At 47.8% G+C, this 18,134-nt stretch overlaps 3 protein-coding genes across 3 annotated transcripts; all 3 read right to left on the bottom strand.

Annotated features, from left to right (window-relative positions):
- Positions 1-1,228: 1,228 nt before the first annotated feature.
- F9C07_1126 (putative C6 transcription factor rosa-like protein) lies at positions 1,229-3,115 on the bottom strand (the record flags this gene model as incomplete). The annotated part of the gene is made up of 4 exons (XM_041288403.1): positions 1,229-2,312; positions 2,363-2,590; positions 2,644-2,946; positions 3,006-3,115. 4 exons carry the CDS (start codon positions 3,113-3,115, stop codon positions 1,229-1,231), a joined length of 1,725 nt encoding a protein of 574 aa, XP_041140834.1.
- An 8,881-nt stretch (positions 3,116-11,996) lies between these two features.
- F9C07_1127 (40S ribosomal protein eS28) lies at positions 11,997-12,353 on the bottom strand (the record flags this gene model as incomplete). Its single annotated transcript, XM_041288402.1, has 3 exons — positions 11,997-12,058; positions 12,121-12,204; positions 12,293-12,353. The coding sequence occupies 3 exons, from the start codon at positions 12,351-12,353 to the stop codon at positions 11,997-11,999; spliced, it is 207 nt and encodes a 68-aa protein (XP_041140833.1).
- A 373-nt stretch (positions 12,354-12,726) lies between these two features.
- F9C07_2279426 (nuclear transport receptor Karyopherin-beta2/Transportin) lies at positions 12,727-18,050 on the bottom strand. Its single transcript, XM_071510369.1, has 2 exons — positions 16,155-18,050; positions 12,727-15,996 (listed from the first exon to the last, which is right to left on the bottom strand). The coding sequence occupies exons 1-2, from the start codon at positions 16,254-16,256 to the stop codon at positions 13,225-13,227; spliced, it is 2,874 nt and encodes a 957-aa protein (XP_071365772.1). The 5' UTR covers positions 16,257-18,050; the 3' UTR covers positions 12,727-13,224.
- Between the last annotated feature and the right edge of the window lie 84 nt (positions 18,051-18,134).

The following is an 18,134-nucleotide window of genomic DNA, read 5'->3' on the forward strand; positions in this document are numbered from 1 at the left end:
CCTACCAAAGTAACCCAAGTGCAAGGCCGCCCCACGCGCTTCCTTCCTTCCCCAAAGTCAAAGCTAGCTAAAATCTCCTAGCCTCATCCACCCGCATCGATCTGTCTACCGAATACGAGCCCATCCAAAACAAGTTTAGTCCGGGCCCTTCTTTTCCACCTATGCATCATGCCGATCATCATCATTGTGTCGGTGACGGCTTGAGGTGTGTATTTTGCTTGTCGTCGAATGAGAATGCAGATATGGGAAAGGTAAATTGCAGGTTGTTTGGGTTAGAGTTTTGGTGTGTACTGTGTAGTGGTAGGTTGGCTATATATATCTTTTGACTTTGGGTTTTGGTACTGGGGTTTTTTTTGGGGGGGGGTCGATGGTGTTGTATGTATGGTATTGTATGGCATAGTATCTATGGATTTATTTTGTCTAATTTGTGTGCTTAGGAGTATGTGTGTAGATGGGTTTGTCTGGATGGTGGGTGTGGAGGCGCTGTCTTGTTTCTGTGGTGGCTTTTTTATTTGTTTGTTGATTGTTAGGTATTGTGACTTGGTACTTGGGGATCGGCGGGTATAGTACTGTACATTCCTGAGACCCTTACTTTAGATTTGACTAAATATGCGGGATTCTAAATTTATCCCGACCTCGTGGTATTGACATAATCCCCTTTTTTCTGTTACTTCGTGCAGGTATTGTACAGGTCATGTCTGTAGGTTGCCGATCAGCTCCAGTTGAATGAAACTCAACAGTTTCATGATCTCATGCCCTCCCTGATGGCCTCGTTTCGTCTCGTTGCTATTAATAGATGACCTGGTGAAACCTTACAGGACGGAAGCAAGATGATCGGGGATAGTTTGTCATATCATTATACATGGTAATTATCTCAAAGCGAACGCCAAACGGGTATATGATTTTGATATCCATATCAATCCATGCTCTCATGTAGCCTCATTCTGTCCTGGTGTTCCTGTATCGCTGCAGCATATCGCAGGATCGTAACGAATGTCAGGCATGCAAAAATCCAAAATAATGTGCACTAAATGCAACAATAGTGAAATGAAAAACCCCCATTCAAAATATAAGAGTACCAGCCCTTCTATCCATCCAACCCCATGTGAGATCCAAGCTCAAGTCCATATGCCGTGTAAATAGAATGAAAAGTTGGTTAAGGGTATATAGGGATTTTTCTTTTTTTGTTTCTTTTTTCTTTTCTTTCCAGTCGACCATCTTTCCATCTTCAGGTGCAGATACTTCCTGTCCAGCACGGCTCCGCAGTGCTATATCCTCCCACGATTTGTTGAGGCTCACCGTAGAGATCCACGTTCAGTCCGACAGTTCCGTCCACTCGCGATAGCTCCCCGCAAACCATATCATCCACATATGGTGGTGGATATGTGGGCGACTGATGGAGCGAGCCGGTATGGCTGTACTCACACAGTTCTTCTCGTGGGTCGGAGAGCAAACTTGGAGACGGTGGGTAAAGACTCTGGGCGCCTGGTGCTGTGACGTAGGTTCCATTTACATCGAATGGAGAACTAGCGATCGTCACGGCTGGGGGAGACTGGAGCGGCGGGGTGTAAGGTGCGCATGTAGCGGTAGAGGAAGGAGAGGATGATGACGCCAGAGTGTAATCTTGCATAGAATGGTAAGGACTCGCGGGAGACGGCGAGTAGTCGAGGGAGGTCCGCGGCGACCACTGAAGGCGGCTTTTATATTGGGCGACGATATGTCGAGGTAATTCCATAATGGTCGAGGCTAACTGGAGATCAGGGTTGTACGGCTCCGACATGCTCCTAGTAATAATGATTCGATAGATGTCTTCGATGGGGCCGACGGATAGCGGGCCGAGGTATGCGCCTCCTAGGTCAGGGAACAAACTATCCAAAACCACGCCAATACCAAAGAATTGAGCCAAAATGGCGAGGGCTCCTAGGTCTGCGTCTCCACCTCGGAGCATGGCCGGGGGAAGCCAAAAGAGCCACCTTCGCAGGGGCTGCATGCGCTCAAAGGCCTGTTCCGGAGTTAAGGACAGAAGATCTCGCCTGAAATGGCGTACGAATTCAAGGAGTTCTCCGATCCGACGGTAGTGTTCGGGGTTGTGAGCAACGCGCTTCTGGACGTTCTGAAGGGCTATGGTCGTTTGGTCGAGGCTAACAAGGTCCTCATCTTGGAACTGGTAGCCCGTCATCATTGGGGTATTAGTACATCCCAAGTACCTTTGGTTCTCCAGGTACATGGCTAGTTCGGATTCGTGTTTCCAGATCGGATGCATTGAGTTCAGAACGGTTGTGAGTCCCTGTTGCAGGGACGCCCAGCTATGCCTAGAAAGCTATTAGTATTACAACGTAACCGGCTTCATAAAATCACATACCATTCCGAAGCCTGCCAGGAAAGGAGGATGGAGGCTGCGAGGATAGCATCACAGTTGCCTTTCGAGAAAGTACCGATAGCCTTGTGCAAGCCCTGAATCGCAACCCCCCTGTGGTGATAGGCGAGCTGTTTAGTTTCCTTATTTCGCGTGATCCAGGCCAAATGTGACGCCGACAAAGTAAGGATGGAACTCATGACAAAGTCATTGGTAATCGCTATGTTGAGGAATCTGTCGGATGTTAGTACCCCACTCACAAAACAAGACCCGGCCTTTGCGCTTACGTTGGCATCTTCTGCGCCCAGATCGTGGAGTTACTAAAGCCACGACGATGTAGGTCGATGGATAATCCGATAATGTGGTGGATTAAACGAAGATCGGTTCGCGAGAGTTTGCTCCAACAACTGCGTGGGTACTGTACCAGCTCTGGGAACGGAGGCACACCCGTGATGTGCCAATTCTTGATTTCCGTCTCGATTTCGGCGGACATGAGAAGATCAGGGATTTTGCGGGTGTTAGATGATTCGTCGTGGACGGTAGCGACATCCATGTAGTCGCAGCGACAGTTATGTTTGGTACAATTCCGGCTACTCTGTCCGTCAGCCACAGCACATTTGCACAATATGCCCATGTAGTATACGCGTACCATTGTGGAAAACTCTCATCGCAACGAATATGTCGTCTCTTACATGTTTTGCAGCCGAAACGGGACTTGGTATGGCTCTTGCGAGGAGGGCCACCACCGGGACCGGCCATATTGTCTGGATACAGGAAAAACGCAAGACAATGTAATGGTCTCAATGGAAACAAACAGGGCTACCCACTCGGCAGCCAAAGGATGTGTAGAAGGCGTAGCACAACACAACACTGCGTAATAAGGCAGTGGGTAAGGGTCGAATGACAACAAGAGGAAGTCTTCTCGGGTTATGTATCGAAAGGTAAACGGGGGAAAGAGGGGAAGGCAGAGGAGAGATGCAGGTATATAGCAGTACTAATAGCCAAGCCTAGAGATGCAGACTCCAAAAATAACCTCGAGCCTCAGCCCCGGGTGGAGGAAGAAACGAGGAACGAGATGAAGAATGTCCGCACGTGGGGAATACGAGAAAACGGCAAGGGAGGGGAATTGGGCTGTTTTGTTTTGACGAATATTTTGACAGGAACAAGAGGAGTTGAAAGGATTATAAGAGGTGGAGGGTTATAATTAAGTCACAGTCAGGGCCAGTAGGCTAATAGTCCAGGAATGCATGCAGCCTTTGGAGCTGAGGGACCACTCATAATAAGGTAAGGAAGATCAGACAGAAGAGAAAAAAAAAAGACGAGGAAAAAATAATTAAACTAAAAGGAAATAAAAAGAATAAATGTTTAATTTAAATCAGAGAAATATTAAATAAATAAAAAAAAGAAAGAAACTTGAGAAAGTAGGGGACTAGTCAAATCTCTGGGGATGCGTTCCAAACGCCACGAGACGGCCGGTCAGATGCTGATCTCCTGAGAATGTAGTAGTAATAAGAAAAAGTAAGAGAAGAAAAAGTAAGTGCAGACTGTTCAAGGATACCTTCAGTAGATGAGGTGGGGATGGGGAAAATTGAAAAGACAAGAGATGAGAGGTGGAGGGGAGAAGTAAGTATGGACTATAACCACAATAGGAGCCCGAAGCGTATTATTATTAGTAGTTGGATGGATTAAAGACCGAGGATTCCTGAAAATCATGGTTTTGAGCCTCTTCCCGTCAGTTTCCCTTTTGGATCTCTCAATCTGAAAAAAAGAAAAAGAGATAAAATTAAAGGGAAGAGGAAAATACAGAATAGTCAATTAAAAAAAAAAAATCTATTAAAAAAAGATGGGAAAAAAAAAAGGATAGGCAGGATTAACGTGTGTATGGAGTACATACAGTTAGCACCTAACTTAGTACCGACAGGGAATGTGAGGCCTGGATTAACCCCCATTCAAGGAGGGTTACTTTGGACGGCAGCGTGGCTGCCCATGAGTTTCATTAGTCACATTGTTCGGGCGAGGACCACATGGCAGCACCACCACCAGGATTATTTCCATTCTCATGCCTCCCCTGCTACTGTCTATTCCGGAAATTGCTAAGTCTCCTTCCTGGCGGGCCCCATCTCGAAAAGATCCGAAGGAATTCTTCCCCTTCCACTGCATTCCTTTGCTTCTACGTTGCCCCTTCATCTCAGGTTAATTTGGTCCCAAATGAAAAAGTTGGGGCCAAAAGGGTAATCAATCCCCATAGCCCAAGTGGGTGGGACGCGAGTCACGCCAAGTCAGATTTCTGTAAGGATGTTGAGTCTAAGCCTCTCTACCAAATATGCTTGAACTCTAGTCACGGGAATCGTCCGATACCAAATAGGCAACTATCGATGGGAAAGGAAGAAATAATCGGGAGAAGAACAAAAAGTAAAACAAAAGAGAGAGAGAAAGAAAAAAAGAAAGAAAGAAGAGGCGAGCGCCGAGACTGGGACGGATGTAGAAACACCTTGGATGTGGCGTATCTAAGCATGTTCATGGTCCAGAAACCATGTGTGGACAACGGAAGCCAGGCCTCATCGTTCAAATCGATCCTCTGGGTGACAAGTCTGGTCGTAGAATGGGGTAAAGTCTGGACAGGGTCTGCGGAAATCCATTACCATAGCTTAGGTTAGGTTGACCCAAAGAATCAACCTGACGGATGGGGTTGGCCGACAAACCACCTGATTGGGTAAGTCTGTGGTGGGGAAGTCTTTTTTTTCGTCGTTTTTTCTTGTTCGTCTACGGCCATTTGATATTCTCCATCTTTGACCCAGACCGAACAGTATTGTGGTTGTCTAAGGTTCTCACCCACTCACTCAATCTTGGGCAGTAGGTTTTCGATGACACACAGTGGGTAGACGGGTCTGTCATTGATTGGCGTCAGATTAAAGTCGCTAATCACATGGTTTTCATTACTTAACGATCGGATTTTGTTTACCCTCAAATGTCCGATCCCAGGGGTAGCTTGACTCTCTGTCAACGACCAGACACCCTGTCCTGGAACCATGTGGGCTTTGTTATTTTCCTTCTGAACCTCTCATTCCCTGTCTATTTTCCGTTCTGGACAACGTATGTATTGGATAACGTCGAACCGATAGCCCCTCTTACTGTATAAGTGTATCATCATGATGATCGCCTGCTTTGACTCAAAGGGACCCTTGTCCCGTTACTAGAACTTGGAGATCGTCAACCAACAACCTTGCCCTATGACCGATATGGTTATATCCAACGAACATCCACTCTTAAAGAAGTACAAAAAAAAAGAAAAGAAAAGAAAATTCAAAAATAACCCCAATCATCCTTGGAGGCTCGAGGAAGGTACCGGTGAGAAAAGGGGAAGATAATCCATCTATTATTGGATGCGCTACGCTACACCTGCACAATTGCTTTTTGGCGTCGCTTCCGCGCTAGCAGGGGATTCAAAGAGTTATATTGCTTTTTCATCCTGATGCCTCGTGGACGTAGTCCAATTCAAACAGATGTCACCAACAAATGAATCCCGCGGATCCGTCCGCATAAGGAATGTTGATATGATGTAGCGAACGATTGCCTCGCCAGGCGGACTAAGCGCACCGTTCATGGTGCCTGGAAATCACCAGAAAACTAGGGGAAAACTTTAGCACCCCGCTAGGGGAGATGCTGCCTATAGTTCCTCCACGACTCTATAGCGTCACGATGGATGGTTTCCTACCCCTGATGATGGGGTAGATAGCGCGCAACTTTCATGTACTGTTTGCAGAGTCTCTTGCAATGCGCCGTTTTTATCCGACGCTAGGGGATGCACGTTTGTATTGCCGGTATCAAGCGGAGCTCGATACATAAGAACCGTAAAAACACACACGGTCTAAATTCGGGAATAGCAACCGACTCTCTCGGTCAATACTCCAATCAGTAACGGAGGGGTACTTCGGCCGAGGGCTTCTCAACCTTTCCCTCATGACCATTAGAAAACCTGTCTGACGGGTCTCCCAAGTATCTTTACACACGGACACCCATGGAGAGAATAAGCGATCATACAGCCAAGCCACTAAGGCACCGAATCACCTGTCCAGGGTCACTGCGTATGCAGCTAAGATTTAGTTCCTCCAACTAAGATTTAGATCGAGGCTGCCAACCTTCTACGGACAAGGCACGGAGCACTGTCGAACGAGAAGCCTCTCCTCTCTGGCGGACTGGCCCAAACGTTGAACTTGTTTTCATTCTTCGACAAATCCGGTAACCTCCTGCACCCAAGATAGCCTAAACTAGTAATGCTTGCGGCTGAGCCACGGGCGACCAGTGGGGCAGTGAGCCCTACGACCGTGTGTGAAGATGACCTCGCCCGCTGTCCCGGGATGGCGGGTTTTGAGTTCCCTCGGATGGTGTTACCGTGGATGAAGTGCATGGCCATACTGGGGGCAACTTGAATGACCTGTGACAGCCTTGATGAGAAGAGGAGGGGAGAGTAGCACAGTTTCAGCCTTGATGGAGGGCAAAACCCGTGTGTTACGCATTCCCAGATGAAACAGAACTCGTCAGTCCGATCCACGTCAGTTCGCTAATTTTAAACGTATCAGGAAACCGGTAAGGAGCTCCCATCTTATCAGAGAAGAAATTAAAAGAAAAAATAAAAAAGATAGGGGGTGGGCTAAAGTGAAAAGCCATCAAATGCTAACGCGAAACCACCTTGAACTAAATTAAGAGCTAAACGCGAATCGTTGTGAAACTCTCTTTCGGTTCCAATCTGATTGGATCAACAGAGGGCCCTGAAGGAGGATTTCCAGATAAGGTAAATGCCCTAGAACGCTAAGCGGACGAGGTTAATGAAGGCTTCTAACTTATAGGGAGAAAAACCCTTCGGGGGCTGCGGTCCGGGTCCACGGTCGCGGGCGACCGAGATTAAGAATCAGCGATCAGTTAATCCTGCCCGCTTATTGGCTGGGTCGGATAAGGTAGGGGATACTTTAATTCTCGACCTTTCGGGCAATGTCCTGCTGAAAGCCTCGACAATTGTTGACGATGACGGCATTTCTAGGCTCACCCTCGACCTGCATCAATCGAGGAGTGTGCATGCATTGGAAAGTGTGTAACACAAAAGCCTCATGCCACGTTTTTATTTTTTGATCTTTGAGGAAGAAAAATCCCTTGAGTAGAGACTAATGGATGCTTGTTCCCTGTCAATGATGCTAGAGCTTTGAGGTCTTGGCAGTATAGGACGTATCCCATTTGTCCGGACAGCTGGAGACAAGCCCATTTGTGCATTCTTGGTCACTATCCCATAGATGGAATTAGTCGCGCCCTAACGGCTTTTTCAACCAGAGCCACCACCAGATTCCCGCCAAGGTTGCCAAGGACGTGTGCATCCCAGGTAGCTGGGAGACGAGACTATCCACAATTCAAGACCTTCATCTGGTTAGAATTCGACAGAGAAAAGAGACTGGGAGAGAGAAAGAGAAGAATTGGGAACGGACTAAACTGACCTTCCCCCAAGTCCCGCTAACCAAATCCCGTAAGAAACGGACAAAACCGACCCGTCAGACGGGAGACGACCAATGGCAAGTCCCGAGCCATTCTCCGCATTCGATAGACTGCCCCAGGATGGTCAAGTCTCGTGATTGGCAAATGGGAAGTTACTCCGTCACGCCCCCCTTGGCAGTTTTCTTAGGGCCAAGCAGCCCGTCGCGAGATGTCACCTAATGTGGTTAGGTGTGTTCCAGACCCAGGTCACCGCTTTTTAATTCAGAAAAGCGTTAGGGTTGGTCAACTTTGTTTAGCTTCGGCGTAACTTTATTCGCTTTTTGCCCATCATCACTATTGATCGGATGTTCATTAGGCCATCATATTAGACTACGACTACAACTTTGATGGCTTGGAGACAGGTCATGCTCATGTTTGCCTATCGAGCTCCCCCAACGAAGCTCTGACAGTGGTGACTCACCTTACACAGGCATCTTGCACGCCATGTGGACTGATATTAACCAGCCACTGGTGGGGACTTTTTCAACGATGGACGATGTACCTTTTTTTTTATTGAGTTACGCTCTCGCTTCGCCATGTCAGAAACCCTATCTAGAATACCTGTATACTCAATAGAGGAGTAAAATGCGACCAAAGTTAAAATCTCCTGCTGATCTGTCGTTCAGCCGTCTCGTCTGTCAATGATACACTCAAATGACAACAGCTGGTTGGGTGTACCTCGAGCTACAGTGGGTATGCGTCAAGCATAGATACATTGGTACTGTACATGCTCCAGAAGGCCCAATGTACATACAGCCAATCCTGGTAACCGTCACGCATCCCAGATGTCGTCCTGCACTGTTACTGTGACAGTGGTCGATATATCAATACCACTCCATGTATGGAGTACATACCGGCCCCACTCAGAGGACGTCAAACCAACGCTTAAACTATCAGCTTCTGGACTAGTTGTCAATAGCAGAGGGAGAGGAATAACACCTAGTCTTGTCTGCTGGCTTATGAATCAGGCGTGCAAGGACCTGATTTGAACATTGACTCACCCTTCCCTGAGGAACCATTCCTATCCTATCATAGCGCCATCAGGCGTTGTCTATGAGGTAAGCTCGCTGAAGCCCGGGTCTGGGTCTTGACATCACCGGGCACCTCTACATCGGTGTCTACCTATAACGTTCCTCCTTCCTGATCACCATACCTCAGGTATCGAACCGACAAAATGTCAAAATCGATTAATAATATGAGGCATGACCTCACACCTCCCCAATGAACCAAGGTCAATGCAGAACCCTATCTGTAAGAGAACCGTGACAAAAATAGTAAAAAGGGCTAATTTGGACGGAAGGTCCTGCCCCAGGAAAAAAAGGTCACCTTACCCGACAGATAGAACCAGATTGGGCCTTAGGCCAGAAAGCTAGTACCAAAAGCTGGGTACATCTTAATCTTGCCTCCTCTCTCCACCAATCTTATCATGACTTCGACATGGTCAGAAGTCCCTCCGCACCATACCCAATACAGCTTTATTCACGACGAACGCATTCTGCCCTGTCGTATGATCTGATTGGCCCCGCCTGCCACCAACAACAACCCGTTCCAGTCGCCCATTGCCAAGCCCCGTACCCTAATTTCCATTATTAGCCACCAGAGCCTACTATACTAAGTAATCCTTACTAACTACCTACGTAGTAGTAGATTCAAGATTGTCAACATCCAATTCCCCAACGGATATAGTATCCTGCCTCCGATCTACAACGGAGTCCTCCCCCTTCCTTTACCGGAGTTCGACTCCCTCGACCCTCCGTGCGGGCGGGACTTTCCGTTGCATACTTTACCTAGATCAGTTTCATCTCGCGAAGGTTTCAGATAGACCAAGTAGATCTCTGGTCTCTGGTAGGTGGGAAGCGAGATTAAACAGAAAACCCTTCTCCATTGATACGTTCCTCACTTTCTCTCCGCGGAGACCACCCTGCCGTCTCGTGCATGCATGCTAACTTAAGGGTCCTTAACGACCATGAACCGGTGGTTCTTGGCTCTGGGGGCGGAAAATGGAGAGATTGGCATTGCAGGCTGAGCCATCAGATGCAGGTTCAACGAGGTACATACCTATACTTAGCAACCCGTGTCCCTTGTGAAGGATGGTCATTTCCTTTTCAAATGAGGATTTGCGCCCTTGATGATCAAGTTAGATTTCCTTGGCGCTGCCTTTTTGACTCGATCTGAACCCGTAGTGTGGTGTGTTTGTGATTGTGTTACCGTCGCAGGCGCATGGGAAACTTCATAAGGCGTGGGACATGGAGGGTTAGTCTACTGGCCGGCACGCCTCCCCCACTCCTCAGGGCGCATGGACTTGCATGCGAATGTTGCTATATTTGGACCCCTGATTCTGGTATTCTTGGAGGTGGTTATTGTGGGTGATAGACATGCGCCAGCGGGTGAAGAGCGCTCTTCCATGCTATGGACCGTGCTACTTGTGTAACGTTCCCTACTCGTGGCTTTCTACAGGTGTGGATCAATGCGCTGGGCTTGGGGCGTGGGAATTGAGCAAAAGCAAAGCAACGTAGACGAAGTATTGATTTGGGCTAGTTGTTGCTTTGGTGACCTCATCGCGAATTCACCCGAGGTTCATTTTGGGGGTGTTCCTTCTATCCGTTGGACCCTTGCTACGCTATGCATTTGGGCGTTCACGTAACCTGTAGATGTAGGTTGGCTCTTAGTTCCTTCGAAATTAGTTAATGAGTGAAGGGTTCTGAGCTATGTGGATCCATTCGTCGGGGTTCACTCGGTACAATCCTGGAGGAGGATTTGTATGGAGACTGGGGCTATCCTCTGTAGGTGAGACTTGGCCGGATTCAGTTCACGATGCTGTCTATGTCTCGGGGTTTCTGGGTATGTATGGCTTTTCCAGGAGCTTCTTGAAGACATACTTTGCTACCTAACACGTTCAGATAAATTATGTGGCTTCGTGACATGGCGTTAGCCCGTAGTTACCTTCGCGTAGAGTATTGAAACTTGTCGCTAGGGAAGCCAAGGAAACGTTTCTATGAGAACAGGGCTGCGGCATAGTTCCGAAGGCTAGATTCGGTGAACACTATGCTTCTCCGAAGGGACGGATACTAACGGCTATATGCCAGCTTCATGACCGGGCCCGTTGATGATATTGAAGCTCACATAACTTTCCGCTGGCCAGAGAAGTGCTACGGTTTGATGAAGCATGTAAAACACAAGACGCAGGGTTATGAAGGCCCGTAGGAAAGGGTATGGAAGGCTTGTGCCCTCGTCATGACGGTCAATTGCTGCGTTTCATGTTGAACGGATAAAAACGATAATCCAATGTCGGTCTGTCATTTAGCCGGAATTTGGAACGTATGAGAAGTGGTTGGATGCGTGCAAATGCAGGTATATATGGACAATCGACAATACGTGCTCATCACTTACAGAAAATGGTCCGCAATGCGAGCTTCAAGCTACTGGTGCTACAGTTTACTACTCCAGACGAAACAGGGCGTATTCGGGAACGTGCAAATGGGGGACAAGCTCGACTCTCTCCCGCATATCAAACTGCAAGCGAAACGGAATGACGAATCTCATATTGCACCATTGCCAAAGTGTCACAGTGCGTGGCTGATCTGATTGATATAACAACCGCTTCGAATGATGCGATAGACCGGTAATCGAATCGTCAAACTGAAGGCGCAGGGCGATAGGAGAGAGAAGTCGGCTTGGGCTACAACAAACCCCGCCATCAGACAGAATGTGGAAAGAGACATGTGAAAGATCGGTTCACGAGATGTCCATTGTTGCATCTCGATAAAACGCTAATTCTTTTTTGTCATTTCAATCCCATAAAACCGACGTGCTGGAGGTCCTTCCAGGAAAAATGTCCACACAAACTCCTCGGAAACCAGATGTAAAACCGAGAGAAAACATTCGCTTCCAGGGGACCCATCAATCCAGCACGCGGCAAACGATCATGTCCGTATTCGTAGTTCCCAATATCCTTGGAAATGTATTAAGTCTGGATCCATTCGTGATGCGAATTCCATTGCTGGGCTCTTAACACATGAAAATCAATGTCCGAATGGTTGCCGCCATAAGCCAACGCAATAATTCCCCAGTGTACTCCTCCCGAAGAACCAATCCGACCCCTTGTCGCTTTTGCATATTTTTAGCGCAGACGTCTGGCCTCACGTTCGGATTCGAGCAAGCAGAGGATGTCGTCGACACGGACTGTAAAGGTTATCAAGTCAGCCGGGCGCTTTTTTTCGACTTTTGAATAGAGCGAAACATACCGGGGCCCTTGACGTTACGGATGATGGAACGGCTCTGGTCATCCATGAACTCGACACGGACCTGGGTCACACCACCGCGAGAGCCTACTCTTCGTTAGATATCATCTCCCTTCGATCCCAATAACTTCCTATTGTCCATCTCGATGCTTCAAACTGCGGGGACAGGTCATACCGGTACGGCCGAGGACGCGGGTCACCTTCACGAGCTTAACGGGGGCCTTGGCGGAATCCATTGCGAATGATTGATTCTCTCGCTGTGGTTGCGATTGATCGAGTCGAGGAGCGTGTGTTGAAGGCGAGGCGCGGGCGGTTGTCGAGATGTGCTGAATAATTTTCAGTGCGCTTCGGTAGGGTTTCCCGTCACCGAACCCTCTCCGCTTCGGCCCAACTTAAAAGCGAAGCGACCCATCTCGGATAAACTAACCTAAAGAAGCACAACTGTCCAGGCACCTCTTGACATGAATCAACATATGAGTATCTGGGTACTCGACGTTTGGATCTCAGTCTAAGATAGTAGTACAACAAGAGAAATAAAGGGTGGGGGCGGGGGGAACTAAAAAAAAAAAAAAAAAAAAAAAAAAAAAAGAAAGAGAGAGAAAGGAGGCTTTCACTAAACGATCGTTACGCTCATTGATGGATTTCTATCTGCTACGTTAATTTACTATAGTAATAATCTATCAACCAAATGGTACACAGAACTCATCCGCCGAGTCAGTCCATTATGCATGTCATCATTGTCCATTCCTTCACCTTCTCGTATATAGTCCTTGGATATGCTATCCCAGGCTCATGATTGTTTGTACAGGCCCAGTAGATCTCACTCTATGCAGGCCCAGGCATGAAATCGCCACAACGAAAGAAATCAACACGCCATAGATGGGAAATAAACAGAAGATCAAAAATGAAAAGAAAAACAAGGGTCGTTTCTCACTCCATCCAATAGATTTGAAGCATCGGCTAGAGAGATTAAGGGGAAATCAAGGGGTAGATTAAAAAGAAAAAGAAGATGGGGGAAAAGGTGAAGAGATAAAGATGCAATGCAGTTTTAGTGCGCCTTTCGCCAAGAATTTTGCCCTCGTTGAACACTAGCAGTGCCGACATAATCTAGATTTGGTATACAGAACGAAGTTTCTGAGTAACGTGAGCCGGAAGCTGGGTGAGGAACGAATCGAAGTTGGGTATCAAATTTTTATAGCCTTGCAGAACCTGTGCGTTGTTAGTGGCTATCGAACGAAGCAAAGGAGCGACGCAAGATGTATATCTTACCTGCTGGAATGAGCTCTGAATATCACGGTAATCATCCTGGTGGAGAGACTTGGTAGGGAAGGCAGCGATCGCCTGGAAGTAATCCGCAAGGCTGGCTTCCATGGCCTGCGGGTTCTTCATGACCACTTGGTTGAAACCCAGGAAGGCGGAAGCCTTCTCCCGTGTGAATTCAATCTTATTCATAGATTTCAAGAACGCGCCCGCGTACTCACCAAGGCGAGGGGCAAGCTGATCCGAGCAGCACATTCCCAACCTTCCCAAGGCCATTGCAGCATTTTCATTTACGGAGTCAATGATCTCCTCGTTGTTGATGATGACATATAAGCCCTGGTACAGCTTGTCGGCGTAGGGTGATAGGGCCGCCTTTTCGTTGACTGCAATTTCTCCACAGGACCAGCAGGCGTTGTTCAACACACTGAAGCCCGTGTGACGATCATCATCTTTAATCATGTCCAGATCAAGCTGCTTGATAAGGGTCGGCATGATGTTGGGGATGAAAGGTTCCAGTTGCGCGAAGATGCTGATGGCACAGTCGCCAAGCAATGCATAAGACGACTGACGCACCTCATAGTTCGGGTCCTCCATACAAAAGCAGAGGAGGTCGAAGAAGCGTGGCTGGGAATTGGCTACTAGCTCGCCACTCTTCTGGGGATCAATCGCCTGGATGATCGCACTCAGGAGATCCAAACTTGTAACCAAGAAATCCTTGTCGGGTTCCTCGATAGCTTGGTTGTTGATGGAAGCCATATATTCTTGTAGGTTCTCGTAGATGATCTTGATACACCTTTGGAAGAGAGGAGGGGCAAAGGGAGCAAACGCATCGCCGTACGCAGCAGCAATGTAGCCGAGGCATTCCAGTAGCGGAAAGAGCTCCCGAGACTGGTCCGACACCTTGTTATAGCGGTCGATAAGAGCAGGCATGAGGATGTCGACAAGGTGTGGCTTCGACAATTCTCCCATGACACACTCAGCCAGAGTTTGAACACAGTCATACAGGATATACATATTGCGGTCTTTGTATTTCCCGAAGCACTGGACAAACTGCCGGAGGATGGGTTCACAGTAGGGAATCAAGTTGGCATCTGACTTCTCTTCCAAGCTTGCGAAAGCGGATGCGGCTGCCTCCTGGACCTTCTTATTGCCGTCTAGCATCCTACGAAGAATACCTTCCATCATCGGTTCGAAAAAGCTAGCCCTCTCCGCAGGGTCGTTGAGGTGCGATGCCCATTCAGAGTATCGCCCCAAGCACCAACAAGTAATCTGTCGCACCACAGGCTGCGAGTCATTCAGAAGCGAGATAAGATAGGGAACAAGCTCCGGCAGATGGGGGGTAACCGCATCCATACATCCATCTGCAACAGCGCCCAAGGTCAGGACAGCAGCTTCCCGCTGTGGCCATTGGTCGTGGCGCAGGGTCTCCTTCAAGTACGGCAGAATGATCTCGAAGATCGGCTGGTGATAGACGTTCGAGAATACGTCTAACGCGGCGGCCGAGCATTTCCGCAGAGTCCACTCGTCCTCGGGGTCATCTCCGAATTCCGAGTCCTCGATCTCACCTTCGCTCAAATCGTCTTCGTCGTGTTCCTCGGCAGCAGCGTTGCCGTTAGCCTGCTCCTCAGGCTTTGATGAGTCTAACCGAGAGCCTTTCGACTTGGCAAATGTCGGCTTGAGGTCTTCCACACGGTCTTCCTGCTCGGCATCGTCACCCTCATTTGCCAAGCGGATGGCGTCATCCTCATCGTAGACCATGCTCTGAAGCAGCACGGGTACGATCTTAGGCATATGAGGAGCCAACGGCTGTTGCAGCTTGGCCTGTTCGCCTGCAACAAGCCAAAACTCTGCAGCATCGAGAGCCAGCTCCGGATCTTCTTGATTATGCTGTTGCATAATGATGTAATTCACCAACCCTTCCATGTGCGGGATGAGTTTCTCGGGAGCAAAGTCCACCAGCTGTGCAAATGTTTGGCAAACTGTTCGCCGCACATCCGTGCTGTTATCGTTGGCCAGCTGGAACAGCTGCGACAAGAACAGGTCCATCGAAGCGACCAACGCCTGAGGTCTGTGAGGAAGGAAGATATGGATTGTACCTAGCGCCATGGACCGGACCTTAGCGCTCTGACTAGAAGTGAACTCTAGCAGCTTAGGGATAATAACGTTAAGAGGGCACTGCCCCTGGTAGTCTCGTTCGAGGATCTTGCGGTTGTCCTCGCACACCTTCGCCAGAGCCGACATAGCGGCCTCTTGTGCCACGACTGGAGCATCCCCTGATTCATTACTCACGAGGGACAAAAGCTCATGCAGCACTTCGGGCCACGCCAACAAGCCCGCCTGTTGAACCAATTCTGTGATGATGCTACCGGCCGAGCTCCGCACCTGAAAGTTTCTGTCTCGGAGCCCAGTCAAAGTGACCGATCGGATATATGAGAGACAAGGTTGAGGAATCGTATTGTATGCTACGCGAATCTTTGTCTTCAGGTTCATGGCAGCAGCAAAGCGGACCATATCATAAGTGCTCTCGTCAAACCCCACCGGCTGGGGGGACTGCGGTGTGCTGAACAAATAGGTGATGTAGTTGACATAATCGGGGGAGGAAGTCGCTTGTACTAGCATCTAACAAGGAGAGAAAAAAACAAGTTAGAAGAAGCCAGTGAATCATTTTATTGAAGTGTGAGTGCCGGAGATTTTGCAATACGCAGGTGGTGGTATAGAGATCCAAAAGCGGTATACAGACGGGGGCTCCGATAAAAATTGCAGGGTAGGAAACACACCTGTTCGGCCTGTTTTTGGGCGTTGCGGTCATAAGCATTTAAAGAGTCCCTGAGACAGCAAGCTAGCTGCCTCAATGGCTCATCCTGAGGTTGCCACTCCATTGTGCACACAAGAGGGGGAGGACGAGGAGCAATTGCGGGTGCGAAAAGGAAAAGCGCCGAGAGGGAGTTGCAAAGAAGGTGTGGAAAGTGTGTACAGTAGTCGCACAGGAAACCCCGCCGTGGATTTTGGTGCGAAGCGGCTCCAACCCCTTCTTCCCCAGAGGTTTTTTTTTTACTTTTCAATAAAAAAGTAATGAAAAGCAGGTTGAAAGATAAGATGATTTCTCCCTCCCTATCGATTAAAGTGACTGATTATCCGTTACGAGCAATAATACTGACTAAAGGGTAAAGCTTTTTTTATTGAGTAAGAAATAAAAAATATTTAAAAAAAAACTTTAGGGTAGCAAGGCGAACGACGATGATGGGAGATCACGGACCGTATACGGAACCAAAATAACAAGGTCTGTTTTCCAGGTCTCTTTTTCCTGGGTGGCGGATTTAACGGCACTTTGTTCTTTCTTTGTCCGGTGTCGAAGTGTCCCTCTCAGTCCTGTTCCATATAGATTATAAAAAAGTACAAGGGAAAATTCGAATCCTTCCTGAAGCGATAATGTTCGTTGAATGGGAACTGTTGACAAGCATTACTTGATTGGTGGGTATTGACACGGTCTTGTGGCCGTGCGTAGCCAGTGGTAATTTTCCCATTCCACTTTCGGTAGGGAGTTTCTTTCACCTCTGGCAACCGCAGAAGTACTGCGATTACCGTATCGATTGAAGTTCCAGTGCCCAAGAGGGGACACGGTTCATACCTAGTAAGCCATTATTCTCACTGTTATCAACAAGGACTCTTCCTGCTCGATAGATATTTAGAAGCTGGGGGCTTGGCTGGGTCGAATACAATACTTCATATCTGCTTATATCAGAATTACAATTTTTACCCCACCAACAGTCTTCTGGGCAGCAATCCCAGTCTTGAGACTATGCGCAGCCACAGTTACATGTACGTAAGAATGTGATACAGTACATACAAGTATGTATTGGACGTACATGGATCCTCCATCTGCTTATTCAGCAGACCCGTTGGACGTTTTGGATGATGGCATCGATCTCCCGCTTTAAGTTGACCTCCAAAGTAAAATATTAGGAAAAGTGATAAACCTGTCATAACTCTTGTATAGCCCTTGAGTGATCTTCAATCCCATGGTGCATATGCGATATATCGCTTCTGATATGAATCAGGTATCTCCACGAAGCACATGTCAGGCACCTAAAACTTAGTATCTTCTAATTCCACATCCCTATTATACACACGGGTCATTGAAGATCAAAAAAAGACATGAGAGCTTGACTGAAGGATAGTACGAGGTGAAGTTGAATTGCAATATCATAAAAAGTAGTGGCATTAAGTACGCAGTGTATGTATATAAACCAAACCGGAGAGCCTGTGACATAGGTTAGTATAGAACTCATGAACCAGTGTACATACTTTGTCAAGTTTCACTGATAGTCCCATGGTAATACTTTTCTCCTTAACTATATAAAGTCTCCCTCATTAGTTACTAGAGTTAGTAGGAACATCTGAGTATACCACACCACCAAGGATTCTCGGGTCAGGAGATCTTCTAGTGGGTCATGACATGATACTTACTAGTATGCCGCCGCATCGTAAGGTACAACACAGCCCACACTGTTAATGGCAGCCTTCTAGCAATCTGCAAGGTACCGTTCCTGATGCTAAGTCTGTACTACCTTTGTAACTAGTACTACTTGGGGATGCCCATGACTAGGGCTTTTACTCTGATTAATCCTTTACCCCGGAACTCCCGTATTCCGGCTCACGCGTTGATAGAAATCTATATGCAAAAAATTGGTACTAAATAACAGTGATTCCTAGTCCTATTCGCGTCTCGCCTTGTCACTACCATCCGATAAGTGTGA

This window comes from Aspergillus flavus, chromosome 1, assembly GCF_009017415.1.
Source record: "Aspergillus flavus chromosome 1, complete sequence".
NCBI lineage: Eukaryota > Fungi > Ascomycota > Eurotiomycetes > Eurotiales > Aspergillaceae > Aspergillus > Aspergillus flavus.

Excerpts from the sequence above, each read along its gene's own strand:
- F9C07_2279426 (XM_071510369.1), bottom strand. The coding sequence starts at position 16,256 with ATGGAGTGGCAACCTCAGGATGAGCCATTGAGGCAGCTAGCTTGCTGT. Across the intron at positions 15,997-16,154 it reads CCCAAAAACAGGCCGAACAG|ATGCTAGTACAAGCGACTTC; the intron begins GTGTGTTTCCTA and ends TCTCCTTGTTAG.